This window comes from Oncorhynchus clarkii, chromosome 9 (assembly GCF_045791955.1).
Source record: "Oncorhynchus clarkii lewisi isolate Uvic-CL-2024 chromosome 9, UVic_Ocla_1.0, whole genome shotgun sequence".
Lineage (NCBI taxonomy): Eukaryota > Metazoa > Chordata > Actinopteri > Salmoniformes > Salmonidae > Oncorhynchus > Oncorhynchus clarkii.
Window position 1 is genome coordinate 73,005,014 of NC_092155.1, and position 21,220 is coordinate 73,026,233.

Genomic DNA, 21,220 nt, shown 5'->3' on the forward strand with positions numbered 1-21,220 from the left:
TGTAACTGGATCCTGGACTTCCTGACGGGCCATGCCCAGGTGGTGAGGGTAGGTAACAACACATCTTTAACACTGATCCTCAACACTGGAGCTCCCCAGGGGTGCGTGCTGCCATCCTGTACTCCCTGTTCACCCATGACTGCACGGCCAGGCACGACTCCAACACCATCATTAAGTTTGCCGATGACACAACAGTGATAGGCCTGATCACCGACAACGACGAGACAGCCTATAGGGTGGAGGTCAGAGACCTGGTCGTGTGGTGCCAGGACAACAACCTCTCCCTCAACATGATCAAGACAAAGGAGATGATTGTGGACTACAGGAAAAGGAGGACCGAACAGGCCCCCACTCTCATCAACGGGTCTGTAGTGGAGAAGGTTGAGAGCTTCAAGTTCCTTGGTGTCCACATCACCAACAAACTAACATGGTCCAAGCACACCAAGACAGCTGTGAAGAGGGCACAACAAAACCTATTCCCCCTCAGGAGACTGAAAAGATTTGGCATGGGTCTTCAGATCCTCAAAAGGTTCTACAGCTGCACCATCAAGAGCATGTTTTGCATCTGGTTGCATCACCGCCTGGTATGGCAACTGCTTGGCCTCCGACCGCAGGCACTACAGAGGGTAGTGCGTACGGCCCAGTACAACACTTAAGCCAAGCTTCCTGACATCCAGGACCTCTATACCAAGCGGTGTCAGAGGAAGACCCTAAAAATGGTCAAAGACTCCAGCCACCCTAGTCATATCCTGTTCTCTCTGCTACCGCAAGGTAAGTGGAACCGGAGCACCAAGTTTAGGTCCAATAGGCTTCTAAACAGCTTCTAACTCCAAGCCATAAGACTACTGAACATCTTATTCGTATATTTGTAAATTTTTAAAACTGCATTGTTGGTTAAGGGCTTGTAAGTAAGTATTTCACTGTAAGGTCTACACACCTGTTGTATTCAGCATTTCACTGTAAGGTCTACACACCTGTTGTATTCAGCATTTCACTGTAAGGTCTACTACACCTGTTGTATTCAGCATTTCACTGTAAGGTCTACACACCTGTTGTATTCAGCATTTCACTGTAAGGTCTACACAAAATATTTGGTTAAAAAAAAAATATATATATATATAAATGTATCCTTACTTTGCGGGGCTATGGCGGTGGAGACCCTGTTGATGACCTGCTCATTAGTTTTATTGTACAACACCATCCCCAACCAGCTTTGCGGGTAGGAGAGTAGGACCAGTAACCGGAAGGTTGCTGGATCTAACACCCTAGCCGACAAGGTACAAATCTGTTGCTCTGGCAGTTAACCCCCAACAACAACTGCTCCCCAGACGCCGATGACACGTTTCGGTTTGAATAGATTCAGTTGTGCAACTGACTAGGTATCCCATTTCCATCCACATTAACTGGCTGAGGGAAGTCTAATTGATTGAAGAATCCGTCAGGCTTATAGAAGCCAAATTGCACAATAAAAGGTTTTAAATGAATCCCGTGTATAATTTATGCATGCTCATATCTGTCAAAGGAACACACATGTTCAATTCCTCACACGCACGCACGCACGCACGCACACACACACACACACACACACACACACACACACACACACACACACACACACACACACACACATACACACACACACACACACACACACACACATACACACACACTTAATGCACATAGAAACACAAATATCCAAGATTACAGAACATTCAACGCGAAATACACAAACAACACATACGCACGCACGCACGCACACACACACACACACACACACACACACACACACACACACACACACACACACACACACACACACACATATATATATAGAAACTCTACTGGGAAAGGTATATCATATGTATGTACAGTGCCTTGCGAAAGTATTCGGCCCCCTTGAACTTTGCGACCTTTTGCCACATTTCAGGCTTCAAACATAAAGATATACAACTGTATTTTTTTGTGAAGAATCAACAACAAGTGGGACACAATCATGAAGTGGAACGACATTTATTGGATATTTCAAACTTTTTTAACAAATCAAAAACTGAAAAATTGGGCGTGCAAAATTATTCAGCCCCATTACTTTCAGTGCAGCAAGCTCTCTCCAGAAGTTCAGTGAGGATCTCTGAATGATCCAATGTTGACCTAAATGACTAATGATGATAAATACAATCCACCTGTGTGTAATCAAGTCACCGTATAAATGCACCTGCACTGTGATAGTCTCAGAGGTCCGTTAAAAGCGCAGAGAGCATCATGAAGAACAAGGAACACACCAGGCAGGTCCGAGATACTGTTGTGAAGAAGTTTAAAGCCGGATTTGGATACAAAAAGATTTCCCAAGCTTTAAACATCCCAAGGAGCACTGTGCAAGCAATAATATTGAAATGGAAGGAGTATCAGACCACTGCAAATCTACCAAGACCTGGCCGTCCCTATAAACTTTCAGCTCATACAAGGAGAAGACTGATCAGAGATGCAGCCAAGAGGCCCATGATCACTCTGGATGAACTGCAGAGATCTACAGCTGAGGTGGGAGACTCTGTCCATAAGACAACAATCAGTCGTATATTGCACAAATCTGGCCTTTATGGAAGAGTGGCAAGAAGAAAGCCATTTCTAAAAGATATCCATAAAAAGTGTTGTTTAAAGTTTGCCACAAGCCACCTGGGAGACACACCAAACATGTGGAAGAAGGTGCTCTGGTCAGATGAAACCAAAATTGAACTTTTTGGCAACAATGCAAAACGTTATGTTTGGTGTAAAAGCAACACAGCTCATCACCCTGAACACACCATCCCCACTGTCAAACATGGTGGTGGCAGCATCATGGTTTGGGCCTGCTTTTCTTCAGCAGGGACAGGGAAGATGGTTAAAATTGATGGGAAGATGGATGGAGCCAAATACAGGACCATTCTGGAAGAAAACCTGATGGAGTCTGCAAAAGACCTGAGACTGGGACGGAGATTTGTCTTCCAACAAGACAATGATCCAAAACATAAAGCAAAATCTACAATGGAATGGTTCAAAAATAAACATATCCAGGTGTTAGAATGGCCAAGTCAAGTCCAGACCTGAATCCAATCGAGAATCTGTGGAAAGAACTGAAAACTGCTGTTCACAAATGCTCTCCATCCAACCTCACTGAGCTCGAGCTGTTTTGCAAGGAGGAATGGGAAAACATTTCAGTCTCTCGATGTGCAAAACTGATAGAGACATACCCCAAGCGACTTACAGCTGTAATCGCAGCAAAAGGTGGCGCTACAAAGTATTAACTTAAGGGGGCTGAATAATTTTGCACGCCCAATTTTTCAGTTTTTGATTTGTTAAAAAAGTTTGAAATATCCAATAAATGTCGTTCCACTTCATGATTTGTATCCCACTTGTTGTTGATTCTTCACAAAAAAATACAGTTTTATATCTTTATGTTTGAAGCCTGAAATGTGGCAAAAGGTTGCAAAGTTCAAGGGGGCCGAATACTTTCGCAAGGCACTGTAAATGCTGTGCAAGAAGTCAGTCAGAGCCAGCCACATTAATAAACACCAGAAGAAGTCAGTCAGAGCCAGCCACATTAATAAACACCAGAAGAAGTCAGTCAGAGCCAGCCACATTAATAAACACCAGAAGAAGTCAGTCAGAACCCGCCACATTAATAAACACCAGGAGAAGTCAGTCAGAGCCAGCCACATTAATAAACACCAGGAGAAGTCAGTCAGAGCCAGCCACATTAATAAACACCAGGAGAAGTCAGTCACAGCCAGCCACATTAATAAACACCAGAAGAAGTCAGTCAGAGCCAGCCACATTAATAAACACCAGAAGAAGTCAGTCAGAGCCAGCCACATTAATAAACACCAGAAGAAGTCAGTCAGAGCCAGCCACATTAATAAACACCAGAAGAAGTCAGTCAGAGCCAGCCACATTAATAAACACCAGGAGAAGTCAGTCACAGCCAGCCACATTAATAAACACCAGAAGAAGTCAGTCAGAGCCAGCCACATTAATAAACACCAGAAGAAGTCAGTCAGAGCCAGCCACATTAATAAACACCAGAAGAAGTCAGTCAGAGCCAGCCACATTAATAAACACCAGGAGAAGTCAGTCACAGCCAGCCACATTAATAAACACCAGAAGAAGTCAGTCAGAGCCAGCCACATTAATAAACACCAGAAGAAGTCAGTCAGAACCAGCCACATTAATAAACCTGCTGAATGTTTGAAGTGTGCTTCTTTGAGTCATTACTAACAGCATTATTAACACCCTCAGTGATGTACTGTACAGTAGATAGCTATAGCTACATCTGCGGGCAGGGGTTGTACAGTAGATAGTTATAGCTACATCTGCAGGAAGGGGCTGTACAGTAACTAGCTATAGCTACATCTGCGGGCAGGGGTTGTACAGTAGATAGCTATAGCTACATCTGCGGGCAGGGGTTGTACAGTAGATAGCTATAGCTACATCTGCAGGCAGGGGCTGTACAGTAGATAGCTATAGCTACATCTGCGGGCAGGGGTTGTACAGTAGATAGCTATAGCTACATCTGCAGGCAGGGGCTGTACAGTAGATAGCTATAGCTACATCTGCGGGCAGGGGTTGTACGGTAGATAGCTATAGCTACATCTGCGGGCAGGGGTTGTACAGTAGCTAGCTATAGCTACATCTGTAGGCAGTGGTTGTACAGTAGCTAGCTATAGCTACATCTGTAGGCAGTGGTTGTACAGTAGCTAGCTATAGCTACATCTGTAGGCAGTGGTTGTACAGTAGCTAGCTATAGCTACATCTGTAGGCAGTGGTTGTACAGTAGCTAGCTATAGCTACATCTGTAGGCAGTGGTTGTACAGTAGCTAGCTATAGCTACATCTGTAGGCAGGAGCTGTACAGTAGCTAGCTATAGCTACATCTGTAGGCAGTGGTTGTACAGTAGCTAGCTATAGCTACATCTGTAGGCAGTGGTTGTACAGTAGCTAGCTATAGCTACATCTGCAGGCAGGGGCTGTACAGTAACTAGCTATAGCTACATCTGCAGGCAGGAGCTGTACAGTATAGTTACCAGTGAGGATCCATCCATCCTTCAGGCAGGGGCTGTACAGTATAGTTACCAGGGGAACTCAATGGACATCAGATAATACATAGTTTAGCACCAAACTCTGCAAGCTCTACCAGCCCCAGTGAGAATCTGTAATGTGTGTGTGTGTGCGCGTCTGCAGTCATAGGACGATGATAGATAGTTACCAAGGGGAACTCGTGGGATACATGTCCATCGGGGGGCAGCTTGGCTCCGAAGCCCAGAGCAGGGAACATCTTGTCACTGTCATAGTCCTGAATGATCTCTCCTACAGCCTTCAGGGCCATGGCGTATGCATTCATCTGGTACGGGTTCATGTAGTGGAGGGAGGTGGACTGGGACGGGTTACCTGGAGAGCAACCCAGGTGGGTTAGAATGCAGGGTTCAGAGTTCAGAGCTTGAGTAGAGACAGCAGCCTGCTGGACTTGAGAGCCTCACAGTAAGAGATAGTCAGCTTATAGAGCTGTAGAATACAATACAAATAATGTATCAAAATAGTACCAGCCCTCACCATTGGATGCTGTGAAATCAATGGCCACCGTGAAGTGAATCTGAGTTCTGGAAGAGAAGAACAGAGAAAAATATTGATTTTAGATATTGTAACAGAGAACTCCTGGTGTTTAATTTATAGTTGGGTTGAGTCTCTCTCTCTCTCTCTCTCTCTCTCTCTCTCTCTCTCTCTCTCTCTCTCTCTCTCTCTCTCTCTCTCTCTCTCTCTCTCTCTCTCTCTCTCTCTCTCTCTCTCTCTCTCTCTCTCTCTCTCTCTCTCTCTCTCTCTCTCTCTCTCTCTCTCTCTCTCTCTCTCTCTCTCTCTCTCTCTCTCTCTGTCTCCTTTCTTTCCAAAGCAAGTGAAATAGATAATAAACAAAAGTGAAATAAACAAAAAATGAACAGTAAACATTACACTCACAAAAGAATAAAGACATTTCAAATGTCATATTATGTATACAGTGTTGTAACGATGTGAAAATGGTTAAGGTACAAAAGGGGAAATTTCAAAATTGGATTTGTTTTCAAACTCTTTGTGGGTCTGTGTAATATGAGGGAAATATGTGTCTCTAATATTGATCATACATTGGGAAGGAGGTTAGGAAGTGCAGCTCAGTTTCCACCTCATTTTATGGGCAGTTTGCACATAGCCTGTCTTCTCTTGTGAGCCAGGTCTGCCTATGGCAACCTTTCTCAATAGCAAGGATATACCTTTCTCAATAGCAAGGATATGCTCACTGAGTCTGTACATAGTCAAAGCATTCCTTCCTTTTGGGCCAGTCACAGTGGTCAGGTATTCTGTCACTGTGTACTCTCTGTTTAGGGCCAAATAGTATTCTAGTTTGCTCTGTTTTTTGGTTAATTCTTTCCAATGTATCAAGTCATTTTATACTCATGATTTGGTTGGGTCTAAATGTGTTGCTGTCCTGGGCCTCTGTCGGGTCTGTTGGTGATTGTGAACAGAGCCCCAGTGGTGTTTTACATTGTACACAGAGGATATTTTTTGCAGAATTCTACATGCAGTCTCATGTTGGTGTTTGTCCCATTTTGTGAATTATTGGTCTCTCTCTCTCTCTAACTCTCTCTCTCCTACAAAGTTACAGTTACATCCTAGTGGCTCGGCTTGAAGATATAATCCTCCCCATCTGTCCAGGAGACCACCTCAATTACCCAGAAGCCATCACTCTGCTCTCTGCTTCAGCTCTCACCTGGGAGAAAAGCACCGACCGAACCGACCAAGCCGGCTTTCCTGTTCAACCGAGTCGGCGCCTCAAAAAAAAAAACATACTTATTTTATATATGTTTTATTTTTTATCCTTCTCCCAGGAGCGTGAGATAAATTAATTCACAGTAGCAGCAGAGAAGCAGCCAGTCTGGTTTCCAAGCCCAGTTAGGCAGCAAGCCAGTCCAACTACATGCATGGCCACACATCTGGATGGCTAGCTTCGCTTGGCTGGACTGCACCCTTACCACTTTTAAGACTTATAAGACGTGTTTGACTGACAGGACAGCAATTACTACAAACATTGACATACACTGAGTATACCAAACATTAGGAACACTTTTCTAATATTGAGCTAAACCCCTCTCCCCTTTTTCCCCATGAACAGCCTCAATTTGTCGGGGCATTGACTCTACAAGGTGTCAAAAGCATTCCACAGGGATGCTGGTCCATGTTGACTCCAATGCTTCCCACAGTTGTGTCAAGTTGGCTGGATGTCCTTTGGGTGGTGGACCATTCTTAATACACACAGGAAACTGTTGAGCATGAAAAACTCAGCAGCATTGGAGTTCTTGATACAAACCGGTGCGCCTGGCACCTACTACCATGCCCTGTTCAAAGACACTTAAATATTTTGTCTTGCCTATTCACCCTCTGAATGGCACGCATACATAATCCATGTCTCAATTGTCTCAAGGCTTAAAAATCCTTCTTCAACCTGTCTTCCCCCCTTCATCTACACTGATTGAAGTGGATTAAACAAGTGACATCAACAAAGGATTATAGTTTTCACCTGGATTCACCTGGTCAGTCTGTCATGGAAAGAGCAGGTGTTCGTAAAATGTTTTGTACAGTCAGTTGAAGTCGGAAGTTTACATACACCAAAGCCAAATACATTTAAACTCAGTTATTCACAATTCCTGACATTTAATCCTAGTAAAAAATGCCCTGTCTTAGGTCAGTTAGGATAACCAATTTATTTTAAGAATGTGAAATGTCAGAATAATAGTAGAGAGAGTGATTTATTTCAGCTTTTATTAATTTCATCACATTCCCAGTGTGTCAGAAGTTTACATACACTCAATTAGTATTTGGCAGCATTGTCTTTAATTTGTTTAATTTGGGTCAAATGTTTTGGGTAGCCTTCCACAAGCTTCCCACAATAAGTTGGGTGAATTTTGGCCCATTCCTCCTGACAGAGCTGGTGTAACTGAGTCAGATTTGTAGGCCTCCTTGCTCGCACACGCTTTTTCAGTTCTGCCCACAAATTTTCTATAGGATTGAGGTCAGGGCTTTGTGATGGCCACTCAAATACCTTAACTTTGTTGTCCTTAAGACATTTTGCCACAACTTTGGAAGTGTGCTTGGGGTCAGTGTCCATTTGGAAGATCCATTTGCAATGTACCCCCACAATATGATGCTGCCATCCCCGTGCTTCACCGTTGGGATGGTGTTCTTCGGCTTGCAAGCCTCCCACTTTTTCCTCCAAACACAACGATGGTCATTATGGCCAAACAGTTCTGTTTTCTTTCATCAGACCAGAGGACATTTCTCCAAAAAGTACGATCTTTGTCCCCATGTGCAGTTGCAAACCGTAGTCTGGCTTTTTGATGGCGGTTTTGGAGGAGTGGCTTCTTTCTCGCTGAGCGGCCTTTCAGGTTATGTCGATATAGGACTCGTTTTACTGTGGATATAGATACTTTTGTACCTTTTTCCTCCACCATCTTCACAAGGTTCTTTGCTGTTGTTCTGGGATTGATTTGCACTTTTTGCACCAAAGTACGTTCATCTCCTTCCTGAGCGATATGACGGCTACGTGGTCCCATGGTGTTTATACTTGCGTACTATTGTTTGTACAGATGAACGTGGTACCTTCAGGCATTTGGAAATTGCTCCCAAGGATGAACCAGACTTGTGGAGGTCTACAGTTTGTTTTCTGAGGTCTTGGCTGATTTCTTTTGATTTTCCCATGATGTCAAGCAAAGAGACACTGAGTTTGAAGGTAGGCAATAAAATACATCCACAGGTACACCTCCAATTGACTCAAATGATGTCAATTAGCCTATCAGAAGTTTCTAATGCCATGACATATTTTTCTGGAATTTTCCAAGCTGTTTAAAGGCACAGTCAACTTAGTGTTTATTAACTTCTGACCCACTGGAATTGTGATACAGTGAATTATAAGTGAAATAATCTGTCTGTAAACAAATTGTTGGAAAAATGACTTGTGTCATGCACAAAGTAGATGTCCTAACCGACTTGCCAAAACTATAGTTTGTTAACAAGAAATTTGTGGAATGGTTAAAAAACGAGTTTTATGGGGCAGCATTTTCACTTTTGGATGAATAGCATTCCCAGAGTGAACTGCCTCCTACTCTGTCCCAGATGCTAATATTTGCATATTATTATTAGTATTGGATAGAAAACACTCAGAAGTTTCTAAAACTATTTGAATGATGTCTGTGAGTATAGCAGAACTCATATGGCAGGCGAAACCTGAGAAAAATACAACCAGGAAGTGGGACATCTGAGGTTTGTAGTTTTTCAAAGCCTGGCCTACCAAATACACATTGAGATATGGATGAGGTTGCACTTCCTAGGGCTTCCACTAGATGTCAACCATCTTTTGAAACTTGAATGAGGATTCTACTATAAAGGAGGGGCTCATGAGACCTCTTTGAGTCAGTGCTCTGGCAGAGAGCCTTGGTCTCATGAAGCGCCCTCCCGACAGAGTTACCTCTCGTTCCAGTGCCTTTCTGAAGACAAAGGAATTCTCTGGTTGGAACATTATTGATGTTTTATGTTAAAAACATCCTAACGATTTATTCCATACATCGTTGGACATGTTTCTAAAGGACTGTAACGGAACTTTTCGAGTTCTTGTCTGGATGAAATGCTCGCGCCTCATGTAGATGGATTACTGGGCTGAACACGCTAACAACAAGTGGCTATTTGGACATAAATGATGGAGCTTTATGGAACAAATCAGTCATTTATTGTCAAACTGGGATTTCTGGGAGTGCCTTCTGATGAAGATCATCAAAGGTAAGTGAATATTTATGGTGTTGTTTCTAACTTTGTTGATTCCAAAATGGCGGATATTCCTCTGGCTGTTTTGGGTTCTGAGCGCCGTTCTCAGATTATGATCACAACGAGATACAGATTATGCTTTTTCCGTAAAGTTTTTTTGAAATCTGACACAGCGGTTGCATTAAGGAGAAGTCTATCTTTAATTCTGTGAACAACACTAGTATCTTTTATCAATGTTTATTATTAGTATTTCTGCAAAATCACCGGATGTTTTGGAATCAAAACATTACTGCATGTAAGGCGCCAATGTAAACTGAGATTTTTGGATATAAATATGCACATTATCGAACAAAACATACATGTATTGTGTAACATGATGTCCTATGAGTGTCATCTGATGAAGATCATCAAAGGTAAGTGATTAATTTGTATCTATATTTCTGCTTTTTATGACTCCTATCTTTGGCTGGAAAATCTTTAATTTGCTGTATTGGACTTGTTAATGTGTGAAAGTTACATATTAAAAATAAAAATAAATGAATTTCGCGCGCTGCCTTTTCAGCGGAATATTGTCGAGGTGTTCCGCTAGCGGAACCCCTGCGCTAGAAAGATTAATGACTCCAACCTAAGTGTATGTAAACTTCCGACTTCAACTGTATACTTAAACCATACGATAAACTGGAGCTACACAAATAAAACGGTGTTAAAAGTTAAATTACACAAGTAGACAGAAATACTGTATATTATTCTCAGTAGGCTTCATGGTAAATAACTGTAAACTCCTAGAGTGTGCAGCTCAGTAGGATTCATGGTAAATAACTATTAGCTCCTAGAGTGTGCAGCTCAGTAGGCTTCATGGTAAATAACTATTAGCTCCTAGAGTGTGCAGCTCAGTAGGCTTCATGGTAAATAACTATTAGCTCCTAGAGTGTGCAGCTCAGTAGACTTCATGCTAAATAACTATTAGCTCCTAGAGTGTGCAGCTCAGTAGACTTCATGGTAAATAACTATTAGCTCCTAGAGTGTGCAGCTCAGTAGACTTCATGCTAAATAACTATTAGCTCCTAGAGTGTGCAGCTCAGTAGGCTTCATGGTAAATAACTATTAGCTCCTAGAGTGTGCAGCTCAGTAGGCTTCATGGTAAATCACTATTTGCTCCTAGAGTGTGCAGCTCAGTAGACTTCATGCTAAATAACTATTAGCTCCTTCATGGTAAATAACTGTAAACTCCTAGAGTGTGCATGACTTCATGCTAAATAACTATTAGCTCCTAGAGTGTGCAGCTCAGTAGGCTTCATGTAAATAACTATTAGCTCCTAGAGTGTGCAGCTCAGGCTTCATGCTAAATAACTATTAGCTCCTAGAGTGTGCAGCTCAGTAGACTTCATGTAAATAACTATTAGCTCCTAGAGTGTGCAGCTCAGTAGCTTCATGCTAAATAACTATTAGCTCCTAGAGTGTGCAGCTCAGTAGGCTTCATGGGAAATAACTATTAGCTCCTAGAGTGTGCAGCTCAGTAGGCTTCATGGTAAATAACTATTAGCTCCTAGAGTGTGCAGCTCAGTAGACTTCATGGTAAATAACTATTAGCTCCTAGAGTGTGCAGCTCAGTAGAGTTCATGGCAAATAACTGGGTTCTATTTTTTTTTTTTTAACTCTCTGACCTCTGGTCAGACCAGACTGGACATTATCCTTATACTGGGAAAAAATCCTTATATCCCTTCCAGACACACAAGTTGCAAGTCAATGAATAAACTTGGAGAGCTGAGAGACAAGACAGAGTAAAGACAGTAATTTCCCTGATGGGTTTGTTAGGCACAATAACAAGCAGAGAGAGAGAGAGAGAGAGAGAGAGACAGAGAGACAGAGAGAGAAAGATAAAGAGAGAGAGTGAGAGAGAGAGAGAGAGAGAGAGAGAGAGAGAGAGACAGACAGACAGACAGACAGACAGACAGACAGACAGACAGACAGACAGACAGACAGACAGACAGACAGACAGACAGACAGACAGACAGACAGACAGACAGACAGACAGACAGACAGACAGAGAGAGAGAGAGAGAGAGAGAGAGAGAGAGAGAGAGAGAGTTGACGAACACGACCCGATGGTAAACAAAGTAGTGTTAATTAATGGGAGGAAGAGTTACTACTAAACATGTTCTGACAAAACCCTCATCAACAGCTCTCCAAGCTGTCAGGGTCTGTTTTCTTGTTCAGCCTCATCTGATTCCCACTTTTGTTGTATTGTATATTAACATCATCCATTTTAAATGGAGTGCTGTGTTAGTCATCTCTATTGTATTTTTGCCTACAGTGTATAATCATGGTTTATCATTAGGCTGTCAGTGTATATGCAAACAGCATCACTAACATTTAGGAAAACCGCGAGATAAGGAGTCCTTTCCCAAAATGTTTCTTATAAACCAATAATGAGCCGAGGGAGGTGAAAGTAGTCATGATTTGACAGGAAACTAAGTGTCCATAATGAGAGACAAGGGATTAGTGATAACTAACGTAGTATCGAAACTACACAATGAATAACCTCATCACTGCTGTTCTACGCAGTGTTTCATTTAAATATATAACGATGACAACTGTGTGTCATCACCATCACGATAATTACCGTCATCATCGACACCATAATCAATATCATCATCATCATCATCAGTAACACCATCATCATTATCATCATCATCATCATCATCCTCATGATCATCATCATCATCAGTAACACCATCATCATCATCAATATCCCCATCATCATCATCAATATCCCCATCATCATCATCATCATCAATATCCCCATCATCATCATCATCATCAACATCAATATCCCCATCATCATCATCATCATCATCATCATCAGTAACACCATCATCATCATCAATATCCCCATCATCATCACCATCAATATCCCCATCATCATCATCAGTAACACCATCATCATCATCATCATCAATATCACCATCATCATCATCATCATCATCATCAGTAACATCATCATCATCATCATCATCAGTAACACCATCATCATCAGTAACACCATCATCATCATCATCATCATCATCATCATTAATAATACCATCATCATCATCATCATCATCATTAATAACACCATCATCATCAGTAACACCATCATCATCATCATCATTAATAACACCATCATTCAGTATTAATAATATCATCATCATCATCAGTAACACCATCATCATCATCATCATTAACAACACCATCATCATCATCATCATCAATATCACCATCATCATCATCAGTGACACCATCAGCATCATCATTAATAACACCATCATCATCATCATCATCATCAATATCACCATCATCATTAATAACACCATCAACATCATCATCACCATTAATAACACCATCATCAGTAATAACACCATCATCATCATCACCATCAATATCACCATCATCATTAATAACACCATCATCATCATCATCACCATCATCATCATCGTCACCATCATCGTCATCATCATCACCATCATCATCATCATCAATATCACCATCATCATCATCATCAATATCACCATCATCATTAATAACACCATCATCCTCATCACCATCAATATCACCATCATCATTAATAACACCATCATCATCATCACCATCAACATCATCATCATCATCATAATCATAATCATCATCAGTAACACCATCATCATCATCATTATCATTATCGTCATTATCATTATGTCCTCATCATTATCATCATCATCCTTATCATCATTAAAACCATCATCATCATCATGCTCATTAAAACCATCATCATCATTACCATCGTTACCATCAACATCATCATTATCATTAAAACCATCATCATCATCATTACCATCATCAACACCATCATCATCATCACAATAATCAATCACCACCAACACCATCATCTAAATTCTGCCAGTAGTAGTATTTATTCTGATTAATAATCATGAATTCCTTTCGCATACAGTATGTCTATAAACAATCTGCAAACAGCATCACACGCGCTTAATAAAACCCTAAGCCATATTTCAATCATGAGAAATGCAAAGGATGACAGCCAAGGAACTTGAAAAGAAGGAAAGGAAGTGAATTTGGGGGAAAACAAACTTCCCCTTCATGTCCCCATCCATTCCCTAAGAGGTGAGACTTTAAAGACATAGCTGTAGCTAGCTGTTAGCATTGGGCTTCTTCTATGGTGATTAACAATGATTGGCTCTCCTCATATAGCCTGGTTACATCAGATTGAATCCTGTGATTACCATGGTGAGCAGAAAGCGTGAAGCAATCAGTGTGTTTTTGTCACGTTCTGACCTTTGTTTCCTTTGTTTTGTATTTATTTAGTATGGTCAGGGTGTGAGTTGGGTGGGCAGTCTATGTTTGTTTTTCTATGATTTTGGGGATTTGTTTCGGCCTAGTATGGTTCTCAATCAGAGGCAGGTGTCATTTAGTTGTCTCTGATTGAGAATCATACTTAGGTAGCCTGGGTTGCACTGTTTGTTTGTGGGTGATTGTCTATGTTAGTTGCTTGTGTCAGCACAGGTCTCATTTATAGCGTCACGGTCGTTATTGTTTTTGTATTCAGTGTTCAGTACTTTCTTTAATTAAATATTCATCATGAACACATACCACGCCGCATTTTTCTCGCCTCTCCACTTAAGATGAACAGGAGGAAGACCGTGACAGGTTTAAGTATTTAGCTCCATTCAGAAATCCACAGCCTGATGTTTTAATGTCCCTAGTCCCTAGTCATATCATACAGCAGGAAGCATCCCAACCCAAGTCCCGAGTCATATCATACAGCAGGAAGCATCCCAACCCTAGTCCCTAGTCATATCATACAGCAGGAAGCATCCCAACCCTAGTCCCTAGTCATATCATACAGCAGGAAGCATCCCAACCCTAGTCCCTAGTCATATCATACAGCAGGAAGCATCCCAACCCTAGTCCCTGCAGGAAGTCATATCATATCAGCAGGAAGCATCCCAAGTCCCTGGTCATATCATACAGCAGGAAGTCCCTAGTCAGATCCTATTGCAGGAAGCATCTTTAACTAATCATATCATACTGCAGGAAGCATCTCTTCATAGTCCCTGGTCATATCATACAGCAGGAAGCATCTCTTCCTAGTCCCTAGTCATATCATACTGCAGATAGCATCTCTTCCTAGTCCCTAGTCATATCATACTGCAGGAAGCATCTCTTCCTAGTCCCTAGTCATATCATACAGCAGGAAGCATCTCTTCCAGTCCCTAGTCATATCATACAGCAGGAAGCATCCCTTCCTAGTCCCTAGTCATATCATACTGCAGGAAGCATCTCTTCCTAGTCCCTAGTCATATCATACTGCAGGAAGCATCTCTTCCTAGTCCCTAGTCATATCATACAGCAGGAAGCATCTCTTCCAGTCCCTAGTCATATCATACAGCAGGAAGCATCCCTTCCTAGTCCCTAGTCATATCATACAGCAGGAGGCATCCCAACCCTAGTCCCTAGTCAGATCCTATTGCAGGAAGCATCTTTACCTAATCATATCATACTGCAGGAAGCATCTCTTCCTAGTCCCTAGTCATATCATACTGCAGATAGCATCTCTTAGTCCCACATCATATCATACTGCAGATAGCATCTCTTCCTAGTCCCTAATCATATCATACTGCTGGAAGCATCTCTTCCTAGTCCCTAGTCATATCATACTGCAGGAAGCATCTCTTCCTAGTCCCTAGTCATATCATACTGTTGATAGCATCTCTTCCTAGTCCCTAATCATATCATACTGCGGATAGCATCTCTTCATAGTCCCTAGTCATATCATACTGTTGATAGCATCTCTTCATAGTCCCACGTCATATCATACTGCAGGAAGCATCTCTTCCTAGTCCCTAGTCATATCATACTGCAGATAGCTTCTCTTTCTAGTCCCTAATCATATCATACTGCAGATAGCATCTCTTCATAGTCCCACGTCATATCATACTGCAGGAAGCATCTCTTCCTAGTCCCTAGTAATATCATACTGCAGATAGCATCTCTTCCTAGTCCCTAATCATATCATACAGCAGGAAGCATCTCTTACTAGTCACATGTCATATCATACTGCAGGAAGCATCTCTTCCTAGTCCCTAGTCATATCATACTGCAGATAGCATCTCTTAGTCCCACATCATATCATACTGCAGATAGCATCTCTTCCTAGTCCCTAATCATATCATACTGCTGGAAGCATCTCTTCCTAGTCCCTAGTCATATCATACTGCAGGAAGCATCTCTTCCTAGTCCCTAGTCATATCATACTGCAGGAAGCATCTCTTCCTAGTCCCTAGTCATATCATACTGCAGATAGCATCTCTTCCTAGTCCCTAGCCATATCATACTGCAGGAAGCATCTCTTCCTAGTCCCTAGTCATATCATACTGCAGATAGCATCTCTTCCTAGTCCCTAGCCATATCATACTGCAGGAAGCATCTCTTCCTAGTCCCTAGTCATATCATACTGCAGATAGCATCTCTTCCTAGTCCCTAGCCATATCATACTGCAGGAAGCATCTCTTCCTAGTCCCTAGTCATATCATACTGCAGGAAGCATCTCTTCCTAGTCCCTAGTCATATCATACTGCAGATATCATCTCTTTCTAGTCCCTGGTCCTATCCTACTGCAGGAAGCATCTGACCATAGCTTGTTACTCTGGATTGAGTTAGTTAGAGCTCTGGTTTCCCAACTAACAGACAGACAGAGGGAACTGTGGCAATGCTTTCCCACGATAATGCCTTCCCACGATAATGCCTTCCCACGATAATGCCTTCCCACGATAATGCTTTCCCATGATAATGCCTTCCCACGATAATGCATTCCCATGATAATGCCTTCCCATGATAATCCTTTCCCATGATAATCCTTTCCCATGGAACACAGTTTAAAGTATTCCCATTGGTTAGCTCAGAAGTGGATAACGTTCACAGAAAAATAATGGTGGAATTACATGGGTTTAATTCACTAGGGCCTCCCAACCCATCAATACAGTATATCCTCTAGCCAAGCTGGACTTGTCATTTCATACACAACTCCTTCCTCAGATTGGTTATTTTCTCTGACTGTCGATGGTTGTATTTTTCATTCCTCACCCATTTCATTTAGGCAATTTATTGTTTTCATCTTCAAATATGAGTGCCTCGCTTTCCAAAAATTGTTTCCTATCAGTGTGAGATTATAGAAATTCAGATTGATGCTTTCAACTGTATGCCAAAATAGTTTACTGTTATACCAATTCCCTGGACGCTAACAACCACAGCAATGTCATACACTTTAATAGAACTGAAATGCTGGTGCTATTTGTGTCAGTTTGTCAGAAAGTATTCAGACTCCATGACTATTTTGTTACGTTACAACCTTATTTTAAAATTGATTAAATAGTCCCCCCCCCCCCATCAACCCCTATACACAAACCCCATAATGACAAAGCAAAAACATTTTTTTTGACATTTTTGCTAATTTATCAAAAACAATACAACTGAAATATCACATTTACACTAGTATTCAGACACTTTACTCAGTACTTTGTTGAAGCACCTTTGGGCAACGATTACAGCCTCGAGTCTTCTTGGGTATAACGCTAAAAGCTTGGCACACCTGTATTTGGGGAGTTTCTCCCATTCTTCTCCGCAGATCCTTTCAAGCTATGTCAGGTTGGATGGGGAGCATCGCTGCACAGCTATTTTCAGGTCTCTCCAGAGATGTTTGATTGGGTTCAAGTCTGGACTTGAACCCTTGTCCCGAAGTCACTCCTGGTTTGTTTTGGCTGTGTGATTAGGGTCATTGTCCTGTTGGAAGGTGAACCTTCGCTCCAATCTGAGGTCCTGAGCGCTCTGGAGCAGGTTTTCGTCAAGGATCTCTCTGCACTTTGCTCCGTTCATCTTTCCATTGATCCTGACTTGTCTACCAGTTCCTGCCTCTGAAAAACATCCCCACATCATGATGCTGCCACCACCATGATAGGGATGGTGCCAGGTTTCCTCCAGACGTGATGCTTGGCATTCAGGCTAAAGAGTTCAATCTTGGTTTCATCAGACCAGAAAATCTTGTTTCTCATGGTCTGAGAGTCTTTTAGGTGCCTTTTGGCAAACTCCAAGCAGGCTGTCATGTGTCTTTTCCTGAGGAGTGAATTCCGTCTGGCCACTACAATGAAGGCCTGATTGGTGGAGTGCTGCAGAGATGGTTGTCCTTCTGGAAGGTTCTCCCATCCCCACAGAGGAACTTTGGAGCTCTGTCAGTGACCATGGGGTTATTGGTCCCCTCCCTGACCAAGCCCCTTCTTCCCAAATTACTCAATTTGGCCAGGCGGCCAGCTCTAGGAAGAGTCTTGGTGGTTCCAAAGTTCTTCCATTTAAGAATGATGGAGGCCACTGTGTTCATGGGGACCTTCAATACTGCAGAAATGTTTTGGTACCCTTCCTCAGATCCGGAATCTTGACACAATCCTGTCTCTGAGCTCTACGGACAATTTCTTCGACCTCGATGCATGGTTGATGCTCTGACATGCACTGTCAACTGTGGGACCTTATATAGACAGGTGTGTGCCTTTCAAAAATGATGCCAAATCAATTGAATTTACCACAGGTGGACTCCAATCTTGTTGTAGAAACATCTGAAGGATGATAAAGGGAAACAGGATGCACCTGAGCTCAATTTAGAGTCTCAAAAACCTATTTTCACTTTGTCATCATGTGGTATTGTGTGTAGATTGATTAAAATGTTTGTTTATTTAATCAATTTTACAATAAGGCTGTGTCGTAACAAAATGTTGGAATGTCAAGGGGTCTGAAAACCTATTTTACGAATGCACTGTACATAGGAACAAAGGTGGTCTTTTCATGCTAATGCAACTACAGGGAGCCACAGGAACCCAAATAGAACACAACGGGAGACGGTGGGAGCTGGTGAGTCCTTAGTGTTGTAGTTCTATCAGCTGGTGAGTCCGTAGTGTTGTAGTTCTATCAGCTGGTGAGTCCGTGGTGTTGTAGTTCTATCAGCTGGTGAGTCCGTAGTGTTGTAGTTCTATCAGCTGGTGAGTCCGTAGTGTTGTAGTTCTATCAGCTGGTGAGTCCGTAGTGTTGTAGTTCTATCAGCTGGTGAGTCCGTGGTGTTGTAGTTCTATCAGCTGGTGAGTCCGTAGTGTTGTAGTTCTATCAGCTGGTGAGTCCGTAGTGTTGTAGTTCTATCAGCTGGTGAGTCCGTAGCGTTGTAGTTCTATCAGCTGGTGAGTCCGTAGTGTTGTAGTTCTATCAGCTGGTGAGTCCGTAGTGTTGTAGTTCTATCAGCTAGTGAGTCCTTAGTGTTGTAGTTCTATCAGCTGGTGAGTCCGTAGTGTTGTAGTTCTATCAGCTGGTGAGTCCGTAGTGTTGTAGTTCTATCAGCTGGTGAGTCCGTAGTGTTGTAGTTCTATCAGCTGGTGAGTCCGTAGTGTTGTAGTTCTATCAGCTGGTGAGTCCGTAGTGTTGTAGTTCTATCAGCTGGTGAGTCCTTAGTGTTGTAGTTCTATCAGCTGGTGAGTCTGTAGCGTTCTAGTTCTATCAGGGAGTCTGTTGTACGGCGTACATTAGGTGATGAAGTTACACTTGAATGCAAATGACTACAAAATGTATGCAATTCATTATTAAATGTTTGCCATCAAATATCTTAATGGCTTTCTGCCAGAAGTCAAAGAGCTCTGGATGAGTTATCTGTAAATGTTTTCCTTGTGCTTCCTACTAGTGTTTTTATTCTCCTCTTTCCCCTCAGCTCTGTGGACACATGCTGCTGTTCCTTCAGAAAATCATGCATCACAATTTTGTTCATTTGCACAATTTCTCTCGTTCACTTGTACTTGTAAATGTCCACACTCACTGAAATGGTAGCTACTAGCTACTCTTTATAAGCTTATAACTTTATAAGCTGGATTTGCCTGTCTTTGCAATGAGTTATATTTGTTTTAGCTTGTTAGCATTAGTTAACAGCATCTATTTGATTTCGCTATTAGCTTGTGCAAATGTTGTTAGCATTCTGGTAATAGAGGCCCAATGGGCTTTTCTTGTGTTTTTAGCACCCCCTTTTGTGCTATGCCGGTAATACCGTAAAGGACTGTATGATGACATGAACATCTGGTCACCGCCCAAACCTATCTCATTCAACAAAGTTTGACTTCCACTCCCTTCCACTGACATTTTAAAACCAGAACAAAATTAAAAATATTACCCATGGAAAAAGTGCAATATCAAATTTCTCTCGCTTTATACAGGCTATATTTGGCTCAATCTATTAAACATGAACAAGGGACTTAAATACAATAGAAGAAGTCTTAAAGGATCCATTCCTACAGGTCGTCTCATTCAAGATTTAATTTAAAAAGAATCATTCAATAAAAGGGTAATGAAAATATGATCCATCTTTTTTTCCCTTCGTGACCTATTATATTCCACACATCACTTCAACATGAATGAAAACCCTATTCGACTCTGAGATCTACCATAATGGCTCTGTGTCCCCGGAAAAGAGATATCACCTCTTATCCTCAAAGAGCCCATTCATCAGACCACATTGATCAAAGTCGATGTGCTTTCGTTTGCCTATTAGTACGTGAGTGGTTGTACGAGGCTAAACACACAGGAGAGAATGGAATCCAAAGAAAGCATAGTGTCATCAATATCTCGTAGTGTGGCATGGTGGGGAGTCCTTTCCCGGGGACACTCACTCATTCAAGTAAGGAGAGGACACTGAACACAGGATACTGAACACAGGACACTGAGTGATAGCAGAGGCTTAGAAGACGGTGGTCAGCAGAGATGGCCTGAATCACAAATCGACCCCTAACCCCGTAGCCCCTAGGCACCTGTGTACATCTAGATTCCCATGGCCATGTCAATTCCTAGTTTCCATGAAACTGCTGGGTTAGGAGTCGGAAGTGGTACGTCATGTCGCTGCAATGGGACCTCTTGCAGCTTTCCCCCCATAGTGCTGGGGTGATTCCATACATATGAGACTGTACAGGCGTAACCAATGGGACCTCTTGCAGCTTTCCCCCCATAGTGCTGGGGTGATTCCATACATATGAGACTGTACAGGCGTAACCAATGGGACACCTGCCTAATCTTCTCAGCTCCTCACAAGTCTCAAGAGGATAGGGTGTAAGGGTTGAGTTGGGATTCAGTGGTGCAAGATAACCCGCCTTCCTGTCTGTGTGGGTGGATGGGTGGGTGAGTGGGACAGAGAGAGGCCATGAGAGGCATTGACAGATCTAGGACATGGTCGAACAGACACAGCAAACTGACACTGAAGCACAGGGACAACTATAGGCCTGAAACGACAATAGCTACAGGGCTGAAACCAGGACTGTTACATGGCTGAAACCAGGATGGTTACAGGGCTGAAACCAGGACTGTTAC

The 21,220-nt window shown here is 42.3% G+C and overlaps 1 protein-coding gene across 3 annotated transcripts in view; it reads right to left on the reverse strand.

Moving 5' to 3' along the window:
- Positions 1–21,220, reverse strand: part of LOC139417399 (copine-8-like) — a 214,340-nt gene that overhangs the window by 16,230 nt on the left and 176,890 nt on the right. For all 3 annotated transcript variants that reach the window (XM_071166673.1, XM_071166672.1, XM_071166671.1), the window contains 2 exons: positions 5,580–5,626; positions 5,236–5,417 (listed from right to left, as the gene is read on the reverse strand). In XM_071166673.1, coding sequence (XP_071022774.1) covers positions 5,236–5,417; positions 5,580–5,626 — 229 coding nt within the window. The remainder of the gene's footprint in view (positions 1–5,235; positions 5,418–5,579; positions 5,627–21,220) is intronic.